Source organism: Daucus carota, chromosome 6, assembly GCF_001625215.2.
Source record: "Daucus carota subsp. sativus chromosome 6, DH1 v3.0, whole genome shotgun sequence".
NCBI lineage: Eukaryota > Viridiplantae > Streptophyta > Magnoliopsida > Apiales > Apiaceae > Daucus > Daucus carota.
In genome coordinates this window covers 27715574-27731798 of record NC_030386.2, presented here as the reverse complement: position 1 = coordinate 27731798, position 16225 = coordinate 27715574, and the positions used below count along the sequence as shown (strand labels likewise).

Below are 16225 nucleotides of genomic sequence, written 5' to 3'. Positions count from 1 at the left end.
TTTGTGCCGCGTGGACAGAGGGTCCGTGTTATGCTGCTTATGTGGAGAAGAGTTTTTAAAAAGAAGAGTGAAACCACTATAAAGTGTAAATTAATAAACCGGGTAAAAAATTTTATGAATGAATACAATTATTTGATTTTGTAATGATATTACTCCCTCCGTCCCAAAATGAATGAGCTGGTTTGACTTTCAGAGAGATTAAGAAAAAGGTAGTAAGTTTAGTTGAAAAGTGTGTAAAATAGTGAGACTTATCAATATTCAATAATAGATTTGAGATAGGGGAGGAAAGTAGTGGGTGTAATAGTGTTTATATTATTATATAATGGAGATAGTGGAAGAAAGTAGTGGGTGTAATAGTGTAAAGTAGTGTTCAAAAATAGTAAGTATGATAGGTTCATTTTTTTTGGGACGTCTCAAAAAGGAACAAGGGTCATATAAAATGGGACAGAGGGAGTATTAATTATCCACGTCAGTATCATCATAAATTATTATTCAATCAACAGTATCGATTTATCCAAAATTTATTTATTTGCGACTTATAATATTTTAGAAGAGTGTTGATCATATATATCATAATTTCTTGTTAAAAGAATTTAAATTTAATATTACAGTAATAATAGGGAACATAAATGGCAAGAGGATTCGGTGGTGATGTAGATAATGGAGGTGGACATGGAGGGGAGGGGGTGGCATGGTGGCGGAGGCGCAGTTGGTGAGATGAAGGTAGATATGGGGCTATTATGTAAATTAGTGATATTTATTTTAGTATTTAGCGATATTTCAGCTTGGTTTTTAGTTTGTAGAACAAGAGTGTTTGTACTAGACTAAGATACTATACATATACGAATAGTTGTGTGTGTTTGTATGTATTTATCGATTTAATTAGAAAAACTGAATAATCACTAAATATAATTGCTATAATTAATGATTTCTAATTTTTATGGGAAAATAGATTTTTTTGCCACCCAACTTATTATTTATTTAGAAACCTACCACTGAATTATAATTTTTTCCTTTTTTGTCACTAATGTTAGGTTCGGATTTTTTTTATCACTAAAGTTAGGTTCGGTTTTGATTATTAACACTATATTATTCTTTTTAGCATTAATAAAATATAGTGAACAGTCTATAATATTATGGTGATCTGATATGTGTCTATATCTTTATATGTATTACTGTATATGTGTCATAGGTAGTTTACCTTGGAGGAAGAGAGTTGGACACGCATTTTGAGGCTCCTAAAAAATTTAGTTTCAAAAATTCAAATGTTTTTATTTGAAAGAAAAAAAATCAACGTTAAATTTTATTCTGAAAAAAATAAAATATGTGGTAATACATATAAAGATATAGACACATATCAGAAAAAAAGATCAACTAAATTTTTTAGGAGTCTCAAAATGCGTGTCCAACTTTCGTCCTCCAAGATAAACTATTTAAGACACATATGTAGTAATACATATAAAGATATAGACACATATCAAATCACCATAATATTGTATACTAACACTATATTTTATTAATGCTAAAAAGAATAACATGGTGTTAATAATCAGAACCGAACCTAATTTTAGTGATAAAAAAAATCCGAACCTAACATTGGTGACAAAAAAGGAAAAAATTATAATTCAGTGGTAGGTTTTTAAATAAATAATAAGTTGGGTGGCAAAAAAAATCTATTTTCCCAATTTTTATTTGTTGTGGAATAGGACCATATTGAAGGTGTTAGGCCGTTGGCTCTACTATCACAACATATATTATTAATGCCTTGAATATCACGATCCGAAAATATAGTCCCGAGTAACATTTATTAACGCTATGACATCTTACGTTTTGGATATTTACCAAACACGCTACATCATCTAGTGTTTGTTAAGGTTAAAAGAACATATCGTTATTTCATGTAACTTTCTATTAGAGTTTAAAGTAGCATTCTGGGTGGGTTAAAAAACATAATGCTATTTCGTGCAGCGTTTTGTTGGGGTTAAAACAGCAAAACGCTATATGACAGTTTTTTGTTCCGAAACTGAAAATGCTAGATTATCCAGGGTTAACAACTGTTATTTGGGGTCATTTTTCCCAATTATATTATTTTGGGCATTAACTATGTGTTTTCTGGGATCTGACGCTCTTTCTCCCAATCAATTGCTTATACTGTATTCCAAAAATCTTTATAGGTTGATTGTTATATTATAAAGATAATATATTTTTATTATTATAAGTAGAATATACCATTTTAGTATCATAATATGTGAAGTAAAATACTCTTAAGAATATCTGAAGGTTGTGTAATATAGCTAATAATGAGAGATTTGGACAAGCGACAAGATGTGAAATATCCGATTATCATTACATTGAGAGATTTGGACGAGCGACAGAGATGTGAATATCCGATTATCATTGCATTTTTTATGTAATATTTATAATTTTTATTTATAATATCTTCCAACTACTTTTAATTAATAAATTTGTATTGTCAGATTTAAAACTCATATATTAATTTAAAAATCCAATAAACCTAGTCAAAATAAAATGTTTAACAAATAACTATAAATCTGATCAGCATATATCAAAATATGTTTTATATATTTGATCTATAATAAAAAAATTGATAATATTTAAAAATACACAAACTTTCATTTTTGCAAAACCAATTACAAAGATTTCCTCGATTCTTTTTTAAATGTTAGTGTAACAACCCCTGCCAGTAACAAGAAAAGAAGCACAAAGGACACAACTCACAAGGGTTTGCACAGAGCACAAAAGCAGTGATTATGCGCAAATAATCACACAAAATTTTTTGTAAAAGGGAGTTTTTTTTTGTTTTGGCGTCACAAATGTTCATGTTCATCCCAAAATAAAAGAGACACCTCATTCATAACGCTTATTTCATCACCCCTTTTGTTAGTATAGGATTTTCTAGATACCCACATCACAAATCACACTCAATTTTGCAACCCATTTTATTATTTATGTTTATCAGCATTTGGGTTGTGATATATACATATAAAATATAGTTTCTTAGGGTTTTGATGCTTGATTTTGAGAAAAACGAAAAGGGTTATTGAGAAAAAAGAAGATGTCTTCTTGTTCAGGTTTAGAGCTTGAAAGAGAGCTTAAAGAGGCTGGAATTAGGCTCCTGGGCTTGGAATCATTAGATGTTGCTACAGTGCAAGACCTCCTCAACAGTCTTGATGTAATTTTATTTACCCTCTTTTACACACACATATTTCATGGGCATTAACAGTATTTACTGCATATGAATTTTAATATGTATAAGTGTAGAAGTACTTAATATTTATGTATTTTCGATTTAGTATCCACTGCATATGATTTTGGATGTGTATGATTGTGGAAGTATTGAATATTTATGGGTTTCTGATCTTTTGCCTGTTTTGGATGAAATATGGTCCGGGGTGTCGTTTACTGGTAAAGATTTGCGGCGCTTGTTTGTTTATGCATCGTATCTTATTTGATGATTGCTTACTGTTTTATTCATTAAATTTGATAATGTTTTGAGTGATGAAAACTGTGATTAATTTGCTTATTTCTCATGTGAGGGAGCTCGACGTTCTGATAAGTTTCTGTTAGTCAAGTTTTAGGTGGCGTCACATTTTCGCTGGTTACTGAATACGTACTTAAATACATTGCATTGATTATGTTAGTTGGGGTTTTCGAGCTGAATGTGAAATGGCTAGCTTGCTCACAAGTTGCATCACTTTCGTGCCTTTGTTGGAGCAATCTGTGTATGAAACAATATAGCGGGAATCTTATTTCCTGGGATAGGCATTTAGATATAAGTCCGCAAAATGACGAAACCCTGTAACCTTACGGTTTGATTGATCTTTCATGTCACAATCCTGCTTTTATAATAACTATTTCAATGTATGACTTAATCATGAAATAGATATAGTTTTGGTTTCTCGCAAAGTTGTTTACCATGTACTTTCTGCTCTCGAAGTAGACCTTGAAATTGTCTTCAAGTGCGGTTCTAGTAACATGGCCTTTATTCATGTTTCCAGCAAGTAGATGGTCTTTTATCCAAGGTTGAACAGGCACCATCTAGATCCATGCAAGATGCACTATACCCCTCAATGAAGGCACTCATTTCTGATCAGTTACTGAAGCATTCTGATATTGATGTGAAAGTTTCCGTTGCATCTTGCATGAGTGAGCTTACAAGAATAACTGCGCCAGACGCACCTTATGATGATGTTCAAATGAAGGTTGTTAAAATATTAAAATTTTCTACTTTTACATTTTAATTTATAAGTTGATGTCTTAACAAATCTTGCACGGTGCTCTTCTTTTTTACCTAAATGATGTGCAGGAAATTTTTCGACTGACTGTAACGGCACTTGGAATGTTGTCTAGCGAAGCTAGTCGCGGTTATAATAAGGCACTTCATATTCTTGAGACTCTTTCAAAAGTCAGGGCATGCTTGTTGATGCTGGACCTTGAATGTGATCAATTAATTGCTGACATGTTCAATCTATTCCTGAGGATCATTAGGTAATCACATAGTACTTTATGAAAGTATGCTATAGTATTGTACTGCTTACATTATAAAATGCAGAACTGTAAAAATTTGCAAAGTAGCTTTAGCTGTGGCAAAGAGTTGAATCTGAGTTACCATCAGTCGACCTACACTAGTACGTGGATCCTAAAAATCTATTTAAAATTTAGGGTTCTGCAGCAGAACCTTAGTGGTTCTAAGGTTCTATTTTAAGGATTGGTTCAAGAGACCCTTATGTGTGTGTGTGTGTGTGTATTTTGCTAGTATGAGTTTGAATAATTTATATTATTTTACTAGTACGTGGATATTTAAATGTGTTTTGATGTTATATGTAAAAGAAATTGTGATGTGAAATCATAGAACTAAATTTGTGTTGTTTAATCACAAGGTACATCCCCCTCCCTGTTGTCTTTAGACAAATGGAATACATCATGACCTTGACCATAGAAGAAAGTGAAGAAATTCCAGAAGAGCTTCTAAGTATTCTTCTTACTAGCGTCACTAAGAAGAAAGCGGATCAGGTTATTGTACTTTCCTTATGTTTTTTGCATATGCTTGTGTACTCTTTATATATTTCATTTCGTTTAACATCCATTCCTTTAGAGTGTCTTTTCCCGCTCTTGGAAGTTGGGAGAGAAGGTTTTAAGGAACTGTGCTGTTGAACTCCAGCATTGCCTCCCAAAGGTGATCAGATCAAGGAACCTGAATATTAATGATTTTTCTGATGTAGTAGCTTCCATATGTGAGAACTCTCCTGGAGATGAACTTGAGGTTTGTTTCTCCTCACCTATCTTCATATATTTGTATTCAGAACAGTAGCTGAAGAATGTGCACACATATAAACCTTTTCATTTTTAATAGTATGAGTACTTGTCACACATTTTGAAGTAGTGTTATGAAAAAATGCATTTTCTTTTGTAAAATGGCAGATGGTGAAAATCAAACCTATATTACATTCTGTATCCTCCCACAGGCCTCAACATGATTAGTATGTACTATAGACTGGAAGGGTGCAGTGTGATACAGCACCTTGGAACCAATTCCTACATCCCAACATGTTTGATAAAATGATTTTGGGGTTAATTATACTTGCCCACATATCCTAACAAGAAGTTGGAAAACAGTAAGAAGAGAATGTGATATTCAATAATTATAGTTAACTAATTATGAATGAAAAAGAATTGTTTGTTTACGACTTTGTTGTGATCTATCCAATATAGTCCTGGATATTAAGCATGATCCATTGGCTTAAGCTTGCTATGTGAATCGGAAATTCCTTGTCCCCTTTATAAGGTTCTCATGGGCCTAGATTAGAAATGATAATGGAAAACCTTCGAAGATACGTTTTTAAATTGATCTTAGGAATCGAACCTATGAATTTTCCCAGGGCTATTTTCTCAGAGTTCTTAGAGAGAGTTGCTTCGCTTCATGAGCCGCGCCTACAGGGATTCTAATTCGGTAATAAGTTTTCCCTCACACCAATCAATCTCAATGCGGCTTGTTCACAGTTCATCAACTTATAGAGAATACAAGATAAGATCTCATGTAAGAGTCAGAGACTTAGTCTTAGAAAGGAAAGTAACTAGAAGTAACTTCACCCAATAGCGCTTATGTCATCATGGCTGGAAACAAGGCTGTTATAATATAGCAAAGTTAAAGCTTAATTTATATGTTTGTTCCTTATATTAATTGATATTTCTACAGTGACTCTAATAGAAAATTTCATTCAATCAGGTGGCCACTCCATCTGCTATATTACAATCAGGGATTGATATGACTGAAGGCCTTCGTCAAGAAAGGACTAATGGAATTGTGAGGGGAACGGCTACTTTGAAAGCATTAGATAACCATCATCCGGTCAAGCAACTGAATATTACAGAAGCTGGAAGGCATTTGCAGCCTGAAAATTCAGATGCAACAGGAACACTGCAAGCAAAAACAGTAAATCCTCCAAAGAAAAGGGGAAGAAAACCTGGTTCTCTGCAAAAACCAAAAGTTGGATGTCAGAATTCTATGTCTGGTGAGAGAAGAGAATCTTACAAAGGACCTGGTTCCCAGCATGCCCATACTGATGGAAGCCAGCCTACAAAGCTTCGGCGCAACAAAAAATTTAGAGTACTTAATCATTGTCAGGAAACTGCTGCTAAGACTAATGCCAAAACAAATCACTCTCCCGGTAATATAGTCGTTAAGAAGGAATCTGATGATTCAGGAGAATACATCGAGAAGGTAAAATCTTTGCGGGCAGCAAATACTTACTGCAGTTTTATACACAAGCACACACGTAAAAATATTTGTCCAAATTTAAACAAATTTAGCCCTTCAACCTGATGATTGAATTGAATCTCTAACAATTATTGAATCTGCAGGTTATATGATGAATCTTAATAATAACCCCCCCCCCCCCCCCCCCTCCACCACGCATATATGTATGCATCTTAAAACTAAAATCCTTATGGACTCTATTTTTAAGCATTACATACTAAATGTAATGCCAAAAGCAATCGTTTTGTGGGTTTATATAGTAGATCTTGCAACTCGATATCATTTTTACTTTTGAAATTTGGTTAGCCTGAAATTTTTGTGTTTTGACGAATTTATATACTTATCTTCCACCTTCGGGAAAAAAATCAACATGAAAACTGGTTTTGTTCAGCACATGGATAGTAGATCTTTTTGTCAGCTACAGCGCTTGTGAGATGCAACTTGAAGTGTGAGAGTCCTCTGTCCCTGAAAATAAGAAATATAATCTAGTGCATGCAATGAGCACAACATTTTACCTTTTTGATATTTGATAGTGGAACTGTAACTTTACTTACGCCATTTCTGTAATAGTAGCACTCGTTTTGGATATAAGAACTGACCTGACGTATCTGGATTTATACCTTGCAAGTTGCAACTAAAGTTTTTATCTGCTAGTGGTCCTCAACTTCTGAGACCAGGGACTATTTGATGTCTGAACTTGGTGGTTATTTAGGCTCGAAGTCTTCGTAACATCTATATAAAGTTCTTTGATCATTGCTTGATCGTATGTAGTAATTATTTGGAGTCTTGTTGATTGTTAATTCATTGATTTCCTGGCTATATATATGATTATGCTTCTATTCAGGATTCAAGAATTCCACATGGTATCAATGAGAAATTGGTTGGTCGCAGAGTAAAGGTTTGGTGGCCATTGGATCAAATGTGAGTTCTAGTGGATATGACTGCTTTCCTGTATTTGTAATATATTGTTCGTGTTTTTCTTATAATTCTTAAGTTCACTTAGCTGTATACATCATCATGGTGACATCTTTATTTCTTGGAGGAATAGGCTAGCTGATGAAATCTTAACCTTACATAGTTACCATACTATAAGCCTTTTTAATTTGAAATTCTTTTGCTAGCTGAAGTATAAATTAAAGCTGCTATGTGCTTAAGTGACATCTAGTGGACGTGAAGCTGAATTCACCAATCAGTAATCAACATCCATCAAGTCAGTTTTGCAAAGATATTTGCAAGACCTGTGTGTATATTTGATCTCGCCATGATGCTACATATGCATAATCTTCTAATTATTTGAGTCTACGTTCCTGATCTTATGACTCTGTTTGTGGAGCACCTTAGACCAATCATTTCAAACATATTATAATGACATTTATTTATGTGTTTGTTTGAGTGTCTGTAAAGAACTGAACAATACAATTGATAGATCACTTTAGTCATTAAGTAGCAAGTACATGTTCTGATCTCTACTATACTCGATGTAATATTTAAGGTAAATGGATTACAAGGTTGCTTTCAAGAGGCAGCTCTCTCCCACAAGAAGAAAATAAACACACACAAAATATCTGGATAATCCCTTCCCCAGTGCTACCTCATTCTTTAACTTAATCCTTTCCCTTTGTCCATTGACTAGGTTACCCCTTGTTGCTATTTTCAATAGCCATTTTATCCTTTACTGCTTGAATGGCTGCCTTGCCCTTATGTTAACTCCTGGTATATGTCAGAAGGGTTGCGTGTCTACACTATTCGTCAGTGTCATATATATATATATATATATATATATATATATAATTATATATATAGGCTTAAGTACTTTAATCTGAATGACTTGTGAACTCTTGTATTTTTAGAAATATGTTGGATGGAGTAGTTGCCAGCCGATCAGATGTGTCTGTAACTGACTTTTTGAGTTTTCTGTTTTATGAATCTTTTGTTTTTTTTCTAATAGTTTCAGAGTAAACTGACAAAAAAAAGTAGTTTTAGAGTAAGATAACAGGTAGATTTACAGAAACAGTGAGAAACAAGAGAGATTAGGCCAGAATTGTAGAAATAGAAAACAGAAAACTTGAGCGATTGACTCAGAGAGATAGAGAAAAGTTGAGAGAAATAGTTTAACTTGCACAGAAAGTTAGTTTTAGAGAGGAAGTGACAAACAAACTAGAAAGATAAAGATTGGTGGAAAATATTCCATTTTCTTCACATTCAAATCATCCTCCAAAAATACATTTGGTACTGGTATCTATAGACTGAACTAGTAACCAACTCTGAATAGACTAAACTGCCCTTGGCGGCAGGAGCAGACCTAGTAAGAGGCACGGAGGGACACGTGTCCCCCCTAAATTTCTTTTTGACATGTTTACACCATTCTAATTTTACAAAATTATAGAAGTGTCCCCACAAAATTTGAAAATAAACAGGTTTTTTCGAAAATGTGCTTGGTGCCCCCCTAAAAAATTAATCCTAGATCCGCCCCTGCTTGGTGGCCTACTATAATACCACTGCCACACAGATCTTGACAAAATGACACTTGGCAGTTGGCACTCTTGGTGTAATTTTTAAGGAACCAATGATCCCTAGTTTGAATTTCAACTAAATGCATTTGGCAGTATCCAATTCAATTTCTTAGGTTGCTTTGTTTGTCTAGATGCAAGCTGTTGCCACTTCTATATAGGCAAGAAGATCTTACTATAAAACCTAGACTAGGTAGCCTTTTGGTAGGCTATTCATAGACGTGACTAGGGTGTGCTCATATCAGGTAGCATACGTGTGCCTCTCGATCTCTATAATTGTGTATTGTGAATGTACTTTTTTTATCCCCCTTCTGATACTTCCAAACTTATTTGTTACTTTCAGATGTACACATTAGATCACATACGCACAATTGTATGTTGCTGTCGCCTTTAAGTTTTAGATTAAAACAAATTAATGTTATTTTCTCGGATTTAGTTTTATATAAATGTTTTGCAGGTTTTATGAAGGTGCTGTTGCTTCTTTCGACTCCTTAACACAGATGCACAAGGTGAATGAAACTATAAGTTCTTTCTGATTATTTTAAGATTTCTTTTTAATAAATAGATAAATTATTGATCCGTACTAGCAAGGTCTGCTTCTTGCCTTTTTTTGTCGCTTAAGATATTTTGTGTTTACAGTTTCTTAATGGTGCTAATCTTGTCATTGTCTTGTTCTGATTTCAATATACACACTTTTAGAGTATACATGAGAATTTCTCATTAAAATCGCTGCACTATCTTTAGATAAACCAAACATACCCGATCTATCCCACCCGGATAATTCAGCATTGCTAGATGTTCTTACTGTATTATATTTGGTTGTCTATTCTGCTGCAGGTATTATACGCAGATGGTGACGAAGAAACATTGAATTTGAGTAATGAGCGGTGGGAACTGCTGGAGGTACGTTCTATTATCAACTCTATACCTGATTTATTACTCCATTGTATTTGCTTAAAAGAATTTATTTGTCTGACTTGATTCTATTATATGAATATCATGCTCTGTACATTAATGTGTTTCTTACACTTACTGACAGGAAGAACATGCTCCTGCTGCATCTCATAAGTAAGTCTCTAAGCAAAGTATCTTGTCCTCTAGTACTTGTGTCATATGATGTATTATTAGGATAAGTTCGAACCATCACCACTCACCAGTAATATTGTGTGTATATGTCTCATAATTATTTTTGCTAATCTTCCTGGTTGAATTTCAGTCCCATATACACGTCCCCTATGTGTCTTGGCATGATTGTTCCAACTTCCATCAGATATATTGCTTTCATGGTTTTATTGTCTGATCTATTTCCGAGAAGTAAAACCATATTTGTACTCCAGTTACAAGATACTATGATAATACTTGTGTCTCCTGTTGATTTTCTTTGCCTGACACTGCAAGTAAATACCGATTATAAGTGCTCGTTGTATCCTCTAGTTGTCTACCCTTCAGTATACTTTCATTTTCAGCTATACTACTTGTAATCAATTATCTGATGCATCTTTTCTATGTGAATGAAACTTGTTTTGAAAGTCAACATCACCATCTCATTGGTTGTACTGTGCTGTACATTTTTTTTAACTATACATTCTTTTTGGCATGATGAATTTGTTAGCTGTCTTAACAGATCCCTGAAGAAGAAGGCAAAAACAAAGTCAGCATCTTTGGGAAAACCAGGCATCATCTCTTCAGCAAAAGGGTCTGTTGTTTCTCTATAAAACAGCCTAATTGAGGGGCGAACTTTATCAATTTATCATCTATCATTTGGTCCACTTAACTCCATATTAAATTCTATTGTTTTGCTGACAGGCCTAGAGTTGCCGACAAATCCAACACTGAAGCTCCGAAATCTGGCAGTTCTGTTGATGATTTTGCACCTGAAGCTGTTCGCATTGCTGATGTAACCAAGGATGATGTTAGTAAAGTAGATCCTACACTGAAAGATGACAAGCAAAAATCTTCTAGCAGAGAAGATGTTTCCAAGGCTAATGTCCTCCGCATTGCTGATATGGCAACAAACAGCATTACTGTAAATCCCAACACAAAGGATGACAAACACAAGCTTAATAGCGAGAAAGAGATCACAACGCAGATGATTATTGCAAAGCCTAAGCCTCACACTTTTGTAGAAGTTGGTGGCGAGAGTATAATCCATACTCCTCTGACAGTGAAAGATAAATCACCTCCTACAAAACTAAGCGAAGAAATGGTGATGGGAATATTGCCAGATACAGGTAATGCAGAAGGAAGCGATTCTGGCGTTGTCAAAAAGAGACGACGATTAGTGAGTGGCGAAGGACTCACTCCATAACATAGATCAGTTTAAATATATAATGAGCAAGTTTTGTAAGCGAGCATGTTGAAGTGTCTAAACTTGACTTACAGTTCTGCAATGCGATTGCAGTGAGGTACCGAAACGTGCACCAAGTGGTGTAAGATCTGTTAAACGTCAAGTACTGTAAGTTCTGTTTAACTTTGTCTCAATTATGAAATGTTTATACTGCTAGGTAACTTTTTTGCCCCAGTTGTGGGTGTCTGGTGCTGGATCTTAACCCCCTTGCGTTATGCGAAATGCGTATGTGTGGTTGCATCAAATCTAGTATAAAGTGATTGCTGGAAGATGATATTTGGCTGTCACAAATTGTGCTTATTCAGTTATGAGCTAAATAATTAGAAAATGCTATAGATTCCAAAAGATTGACTTGTAACAAAATGAATAATTGAATAGTAATTATACTGGAAGTGATTGACTACATTTGAATCAAATTTCACCTTCTAAAGTGGTCTCTTGATGATTTTTCATAATCTGCGAGTTGTTCAGACAACTTGTTTAGGGTTCATTTGATGAAATAAAAAATACTCTGAATTGAAATTAAAGTTTGAGGTTAGTATAGAAAATAAAATATAATAGTACTAAAGCAGATCGCGGTGTATGGATTGGTTAGACCGTAGAATCGTTCTCTTTAGGCTCAGAAGTTTTACAATTATCATTGGGAATATTGTTAACCAAAAGACAATCTATGAACAAAGAGACAATGAATAGGATTAATTCTATATTATTTGACCCCGACGATTACTTTGTGAACTTATTGTAATAATAATAATTAAAATATGAGAGAAGTATATATATACTACTTGCCTGGCAGGTAACGGTGGGATCATGTGATATCCACCCAACCTACTACGACGTGACATGTGACATCCTCCCTTCAATCAGCTTTCACATTAATCATTTTTGGTTAACAAATATAGTAGACATACTAATATTAATATTTACAATACATGCTAATGTATATAAATTCAATAATATTTATTTAAGTTGCACAAATTATTATTAAACATGTTTTTCATATTTCAAAATATACGATACACACACATATATATTGATATATCAGTTATCATGATAGATGAGTAATTAAATTTTATGACACACCTTGAGGCTTTAGTTTGTTGGTTCATTAACTAAAGGACTTTTACTATATATATTATTTTTGTTTTTTTAATCTATATTACTTCTGTCTAGTGTTTAAGTTGTCTGACTTTGTTAATTCAAAATGACTAAAGTGGAAAACATGAATTATTTCTATCATCTCAAAATATGATTTCAATTCTTACTCGTTTCCAGTTTGATTTTTTTAAACTATTTCATTCAAACAGAAAAATTTATTGATAAATATTTTTCAAAAATTAAATTTACAACATTATGTCAACTATACTGATTTCACATTAAACTCACGACACAAATACATCAAGAGTCAAGATAAAATGTTTCCTGTTTATGATTTGAGGATTTTAAGTATTCAGTTCAATTAATGACAATTGAATTAAATAAGATGATAGACGGCTTTTTTTTTTTTTTGAATTCTTTGAATTACCTTAAAAAATGCATGACAATAATATTATCATTTTATCTTGTGCCTCAGAAGCCCTCTTTATAAATTGTTCAGGACAAAATAATGTTATTAGCGTTGTAGGTAAGTCCATCGAATTTGATTGACATACAACAAGTAAAGAAAAGAAGCAGAACTCCAGAGGAACAACATCATAGTACAAATCATACCAAGTTACCAACAAACCTCACAGTAAGAATGCGCATCAAATATAAATAATTTAATACTAAAATCTAAAAAAGATAAATTTCATTAATTATTTAACATTAGTTGATGTTTGAATGGTTATGATAATTTATAAGAAGACATGAGTGATCAAAATTTCATCTTCAATTATACGTATGAATTTTGCGCCGAATCTTAACAAATCTCATGTTGATTCTAATAAAAGTCTATTTTTATTATCACGTTTCAAGGCGTGTTTATCTTAAATTATTCATTTTTACTATAACTTGAGTATCTTATAATATACTTAATATTTTAACTTGCATTCCTCAACATTAAATTAGGCCTAACAAACAAGAAAGTGAATATTAAATTTGTCTAACAAACAAGTAAGTTCTTATCCTAAAAAAGGCAAGTACATGTCAGGAGGAGATTATAAATTGCCAAGATTCAACTACAAAAGCAAAGGACTTGAACTCCAAATATAATTAACAAGAAAACTTAAATAAACAATTTTGTTTTGTTTCTAGCTTTAGTTTAACACTTACCATCCTTACCCACGGTTGGTGAGATAGTGAAAGATTATTTAAATATTTATATATTTTCCTTATAAATATGAGCCAGCACAATGTAACTTGTCTAAGTTTCCAATAAGAACCAAATCAATTTATTTTTTGCATCAACTTGTTTCCTTTAAGCTCATCAGAATTTGACTGATCATGCCATCAGTTGCCGGCCAAACTGTGTGTGTCACCGGAGCTGGTGGCTTCATCGCGTCATGGATGGTAAAATTACTACTGGAGAAAGGTTATAGCGTTAAGGGGACGGTGAGAAATCCAGGTAATGTATATGTACTCTCTGTATGCTTGAATGAACTTAATTTTATTTAATTTTATAAGTACACTTATTAATTGGAATTTTGATCAGATGATCCGAAGAATGCTCACTTACTAGAGCTGGAAGGAGCTAAGGATAGGTTGACGTTATGTAAAGCTGATCTTCTTGATTATGAGAGTTTGCGCAATGCTATTAGTGGTTGTGATGGTGTTTTTCACTCTGCTTCGCCTGTTACTGATGATCCTGTATGTTTGTGATAATGACTTCATTGGTTTAATTCTATTGAATTTGATTATTTGCTTTGTTTTAACTTGAGCGATACTAATTTTAAAGCTACTGATTTTGATTTGGCCTAATAATGGTGGTGAAATTGTTTATGAAGGAACAAATGGTGGAACCGGCTGTAATTGGGACCAAAAATGTGATTGTTGCAGCCGCGGAAACAAAAGTCAGGCGAGTGGTCTTCACTTCGTCGATTGGTGCAGTTTACATGGACCCTAGCAGAGGTCCTGATGAGGTCATTGATGAAGATTGCTGGAGTGATCTTGAGTTCTGCAAAGCCACCAAGGTGAATTCTCAAATTATGTTTGGTTGGTATAACTCTGTTTGGACCCTATTTTCGAGTGAGACATACTGGTAGGTTTAGTCCGCTTCTAAAATAAAACTCTGATATGCAGAACTGGTATTGCTACGGAAAAGCAGTGGCAGAACAGGCTGCATGGGAGGAAGCAAAACAGAGAGGAGTCGACATGGTGGCGATCAGTCCAGTTTTGGTGCTTGGTCCATTGCTGCAGCCCACTGTAAATGCTAGCATCGTTCATATCCTCAAGTACCTTACAGGCTCGGCCAAGACTTATGTCAACTCGGTCCAGGCCTATGTGGACGTCAGGGACGTGGCCTCGGCACACATTCTCCTCTTCGAGAATCTCTCTGCTTCCGGCCGCTATCTCTGTGCTGAGAGTTCTCTTCACCGCGGTGAAGTCGTGGAAATCCTGGCCAAATTCTTCCCGGAATATCCTATTCCTACCAAGTAAGTTAATATGTCAATCTGCCGGCTTCATTTTTAGGTATAATAGAACAGAAACTAAAAAAATAAAGAACAAGGAAAGTAGACTTGCCAACTTTTGACTTGTTAGATGGAGTAAACTTGACGTGTTTAGTAAAGGGAGGAAATGAAATTTTATTGTTAGGTCTACGACCAAGTATTATTGTACTCCTTTGTATCGATGGTCAGGAATAAATCTTACCTAATCACAAGTTGTTGTCAGTGCTTGGTCTCATCCTATCCTGTTGACCCAACTACCTCATTTTGTTATTTGGTCGTTCACATACTGTGATTATGTGGCCCTTAGGTTTTCCATGTTAAGTTACAATTTTTATCAGATTTTTTAAATTTTAAGGAAATTCGACATTAATATGATTAGAAAGACGAACACGACTTGAAATTCGAAACCGGTGCATAATCACTACCTATATGTCTAACATATAATGCTAGTTTCTTTATGATTTCGTATTAATGTGTGTGTTCTCGTTTTGATCCATATGCTTTGTGTAATGATGCAGGTGTTCTGACGAGGTTAATCCGAGAGCAAAACCTTTAAACTTTTCAAATCAAAAACTTAAAAGTTTAGGGCTTGAGTTTACACCAGTAAAGCAATGCTTATATGATACTGTGAAGAGTCTGCAAGAGAAAGGCCACCTTCCAGTCCCTAAGCAGGCAGATGATATTGTAACTGATCCAAATCTTCGAATCCAGTCTTCTTGATGTATAAATAATTGCATCGTGTCTATCACCAAATTACTATTGCTATAATTATTGTATTACAATAATTATGATTATTGTATTAACAATAATCTGGTTTTGTAAGTAATCAAATTAATATTGATATCCACCTTTTCTGCTTGATCTTTGTAGTTGTAGTCTATTTTGATTTTTGTCTGAGTAACTTATCTTTGATTTAGTAAAGTTTATTAGGGTTATTGGTGAAAAAAAGATTTGTAAGTTTTTTGGCAAAAAAATGACAAGTTAATTGGGTTTTTTAGTTAAT

The 16225-nt window shown here is 33.8% G+C and overlaps 2 protein-coding genes across 3 annotated transcripts; both read left to right on the top strand.

The window, feature by feature from the left end:
• The first annotated feature begins 2706 nt into the window (after positions 1 to 2706).
• LOC108224280 (sister chromatid cohesion protein PDS5 homolog D) lies at positions 2707 to 11809 on the top strand. Of its 2 annotated transcripts, none has more exons than XM_017398811.2 (12): positions 2707 to 3193; positions 4020 to 4223; positions 4328 to 4509; positions 4902 to 5034; positions 5117 to 5284; positions 6248 to 6742; positions 7623 to 7699; positions 9746 to 9797; positions 10126 to 10191; positions 10328 to 10356; positions 10913 to 10984; positions 11095 to 11809. In XM_017398811.2, exons 1-12 carry the CDS (start codon positions 3077 to 3079, stop codon positions 11594 to 11596), a joined length of 2097 nt encoding a protein of 698 aa, XP_017254300.1. In that variant the 5' UTR covers positions 2707 to 3076; the 3' UTR covers positions 11597 to 11809. The 2 variants fall into 2 exon arrangements, with proteins under 2 accessions (XP_017254300.1, XP_017254299.1); XM_017398810.2 differs by having other exon boundaries at positions 2932 to 3193; positions 10901 to 10984.
• A 2153-nt stretch (positions 11810 to 13962) lies between these two features.
• On the top strand, positions 13963 to 16091 carry LOC108227809 (cinnamoyl-CoA reductase 1). Its single transcript, XM_017403161.2, has 5 exons — positions 13963 to 14180; positions 14268 to 14422; positions 14560 to 14745; positions 14855 to 15207; positions 15741 to 16091. Exons 1-5 carry the CDS (start codon positions 14060 to 14062, stop codon positions 15940 to 15942), a joined length of 1017 nt encoding a protein of 338 aa, XP_017258650.1. The 5' UTR covers positions 13963 to 14059; the 3' UTR covers positions 15943 to 16091.
• The last annotated feature ends 134 nt before the right edge of the window (positions 16092 to 16225 follow it).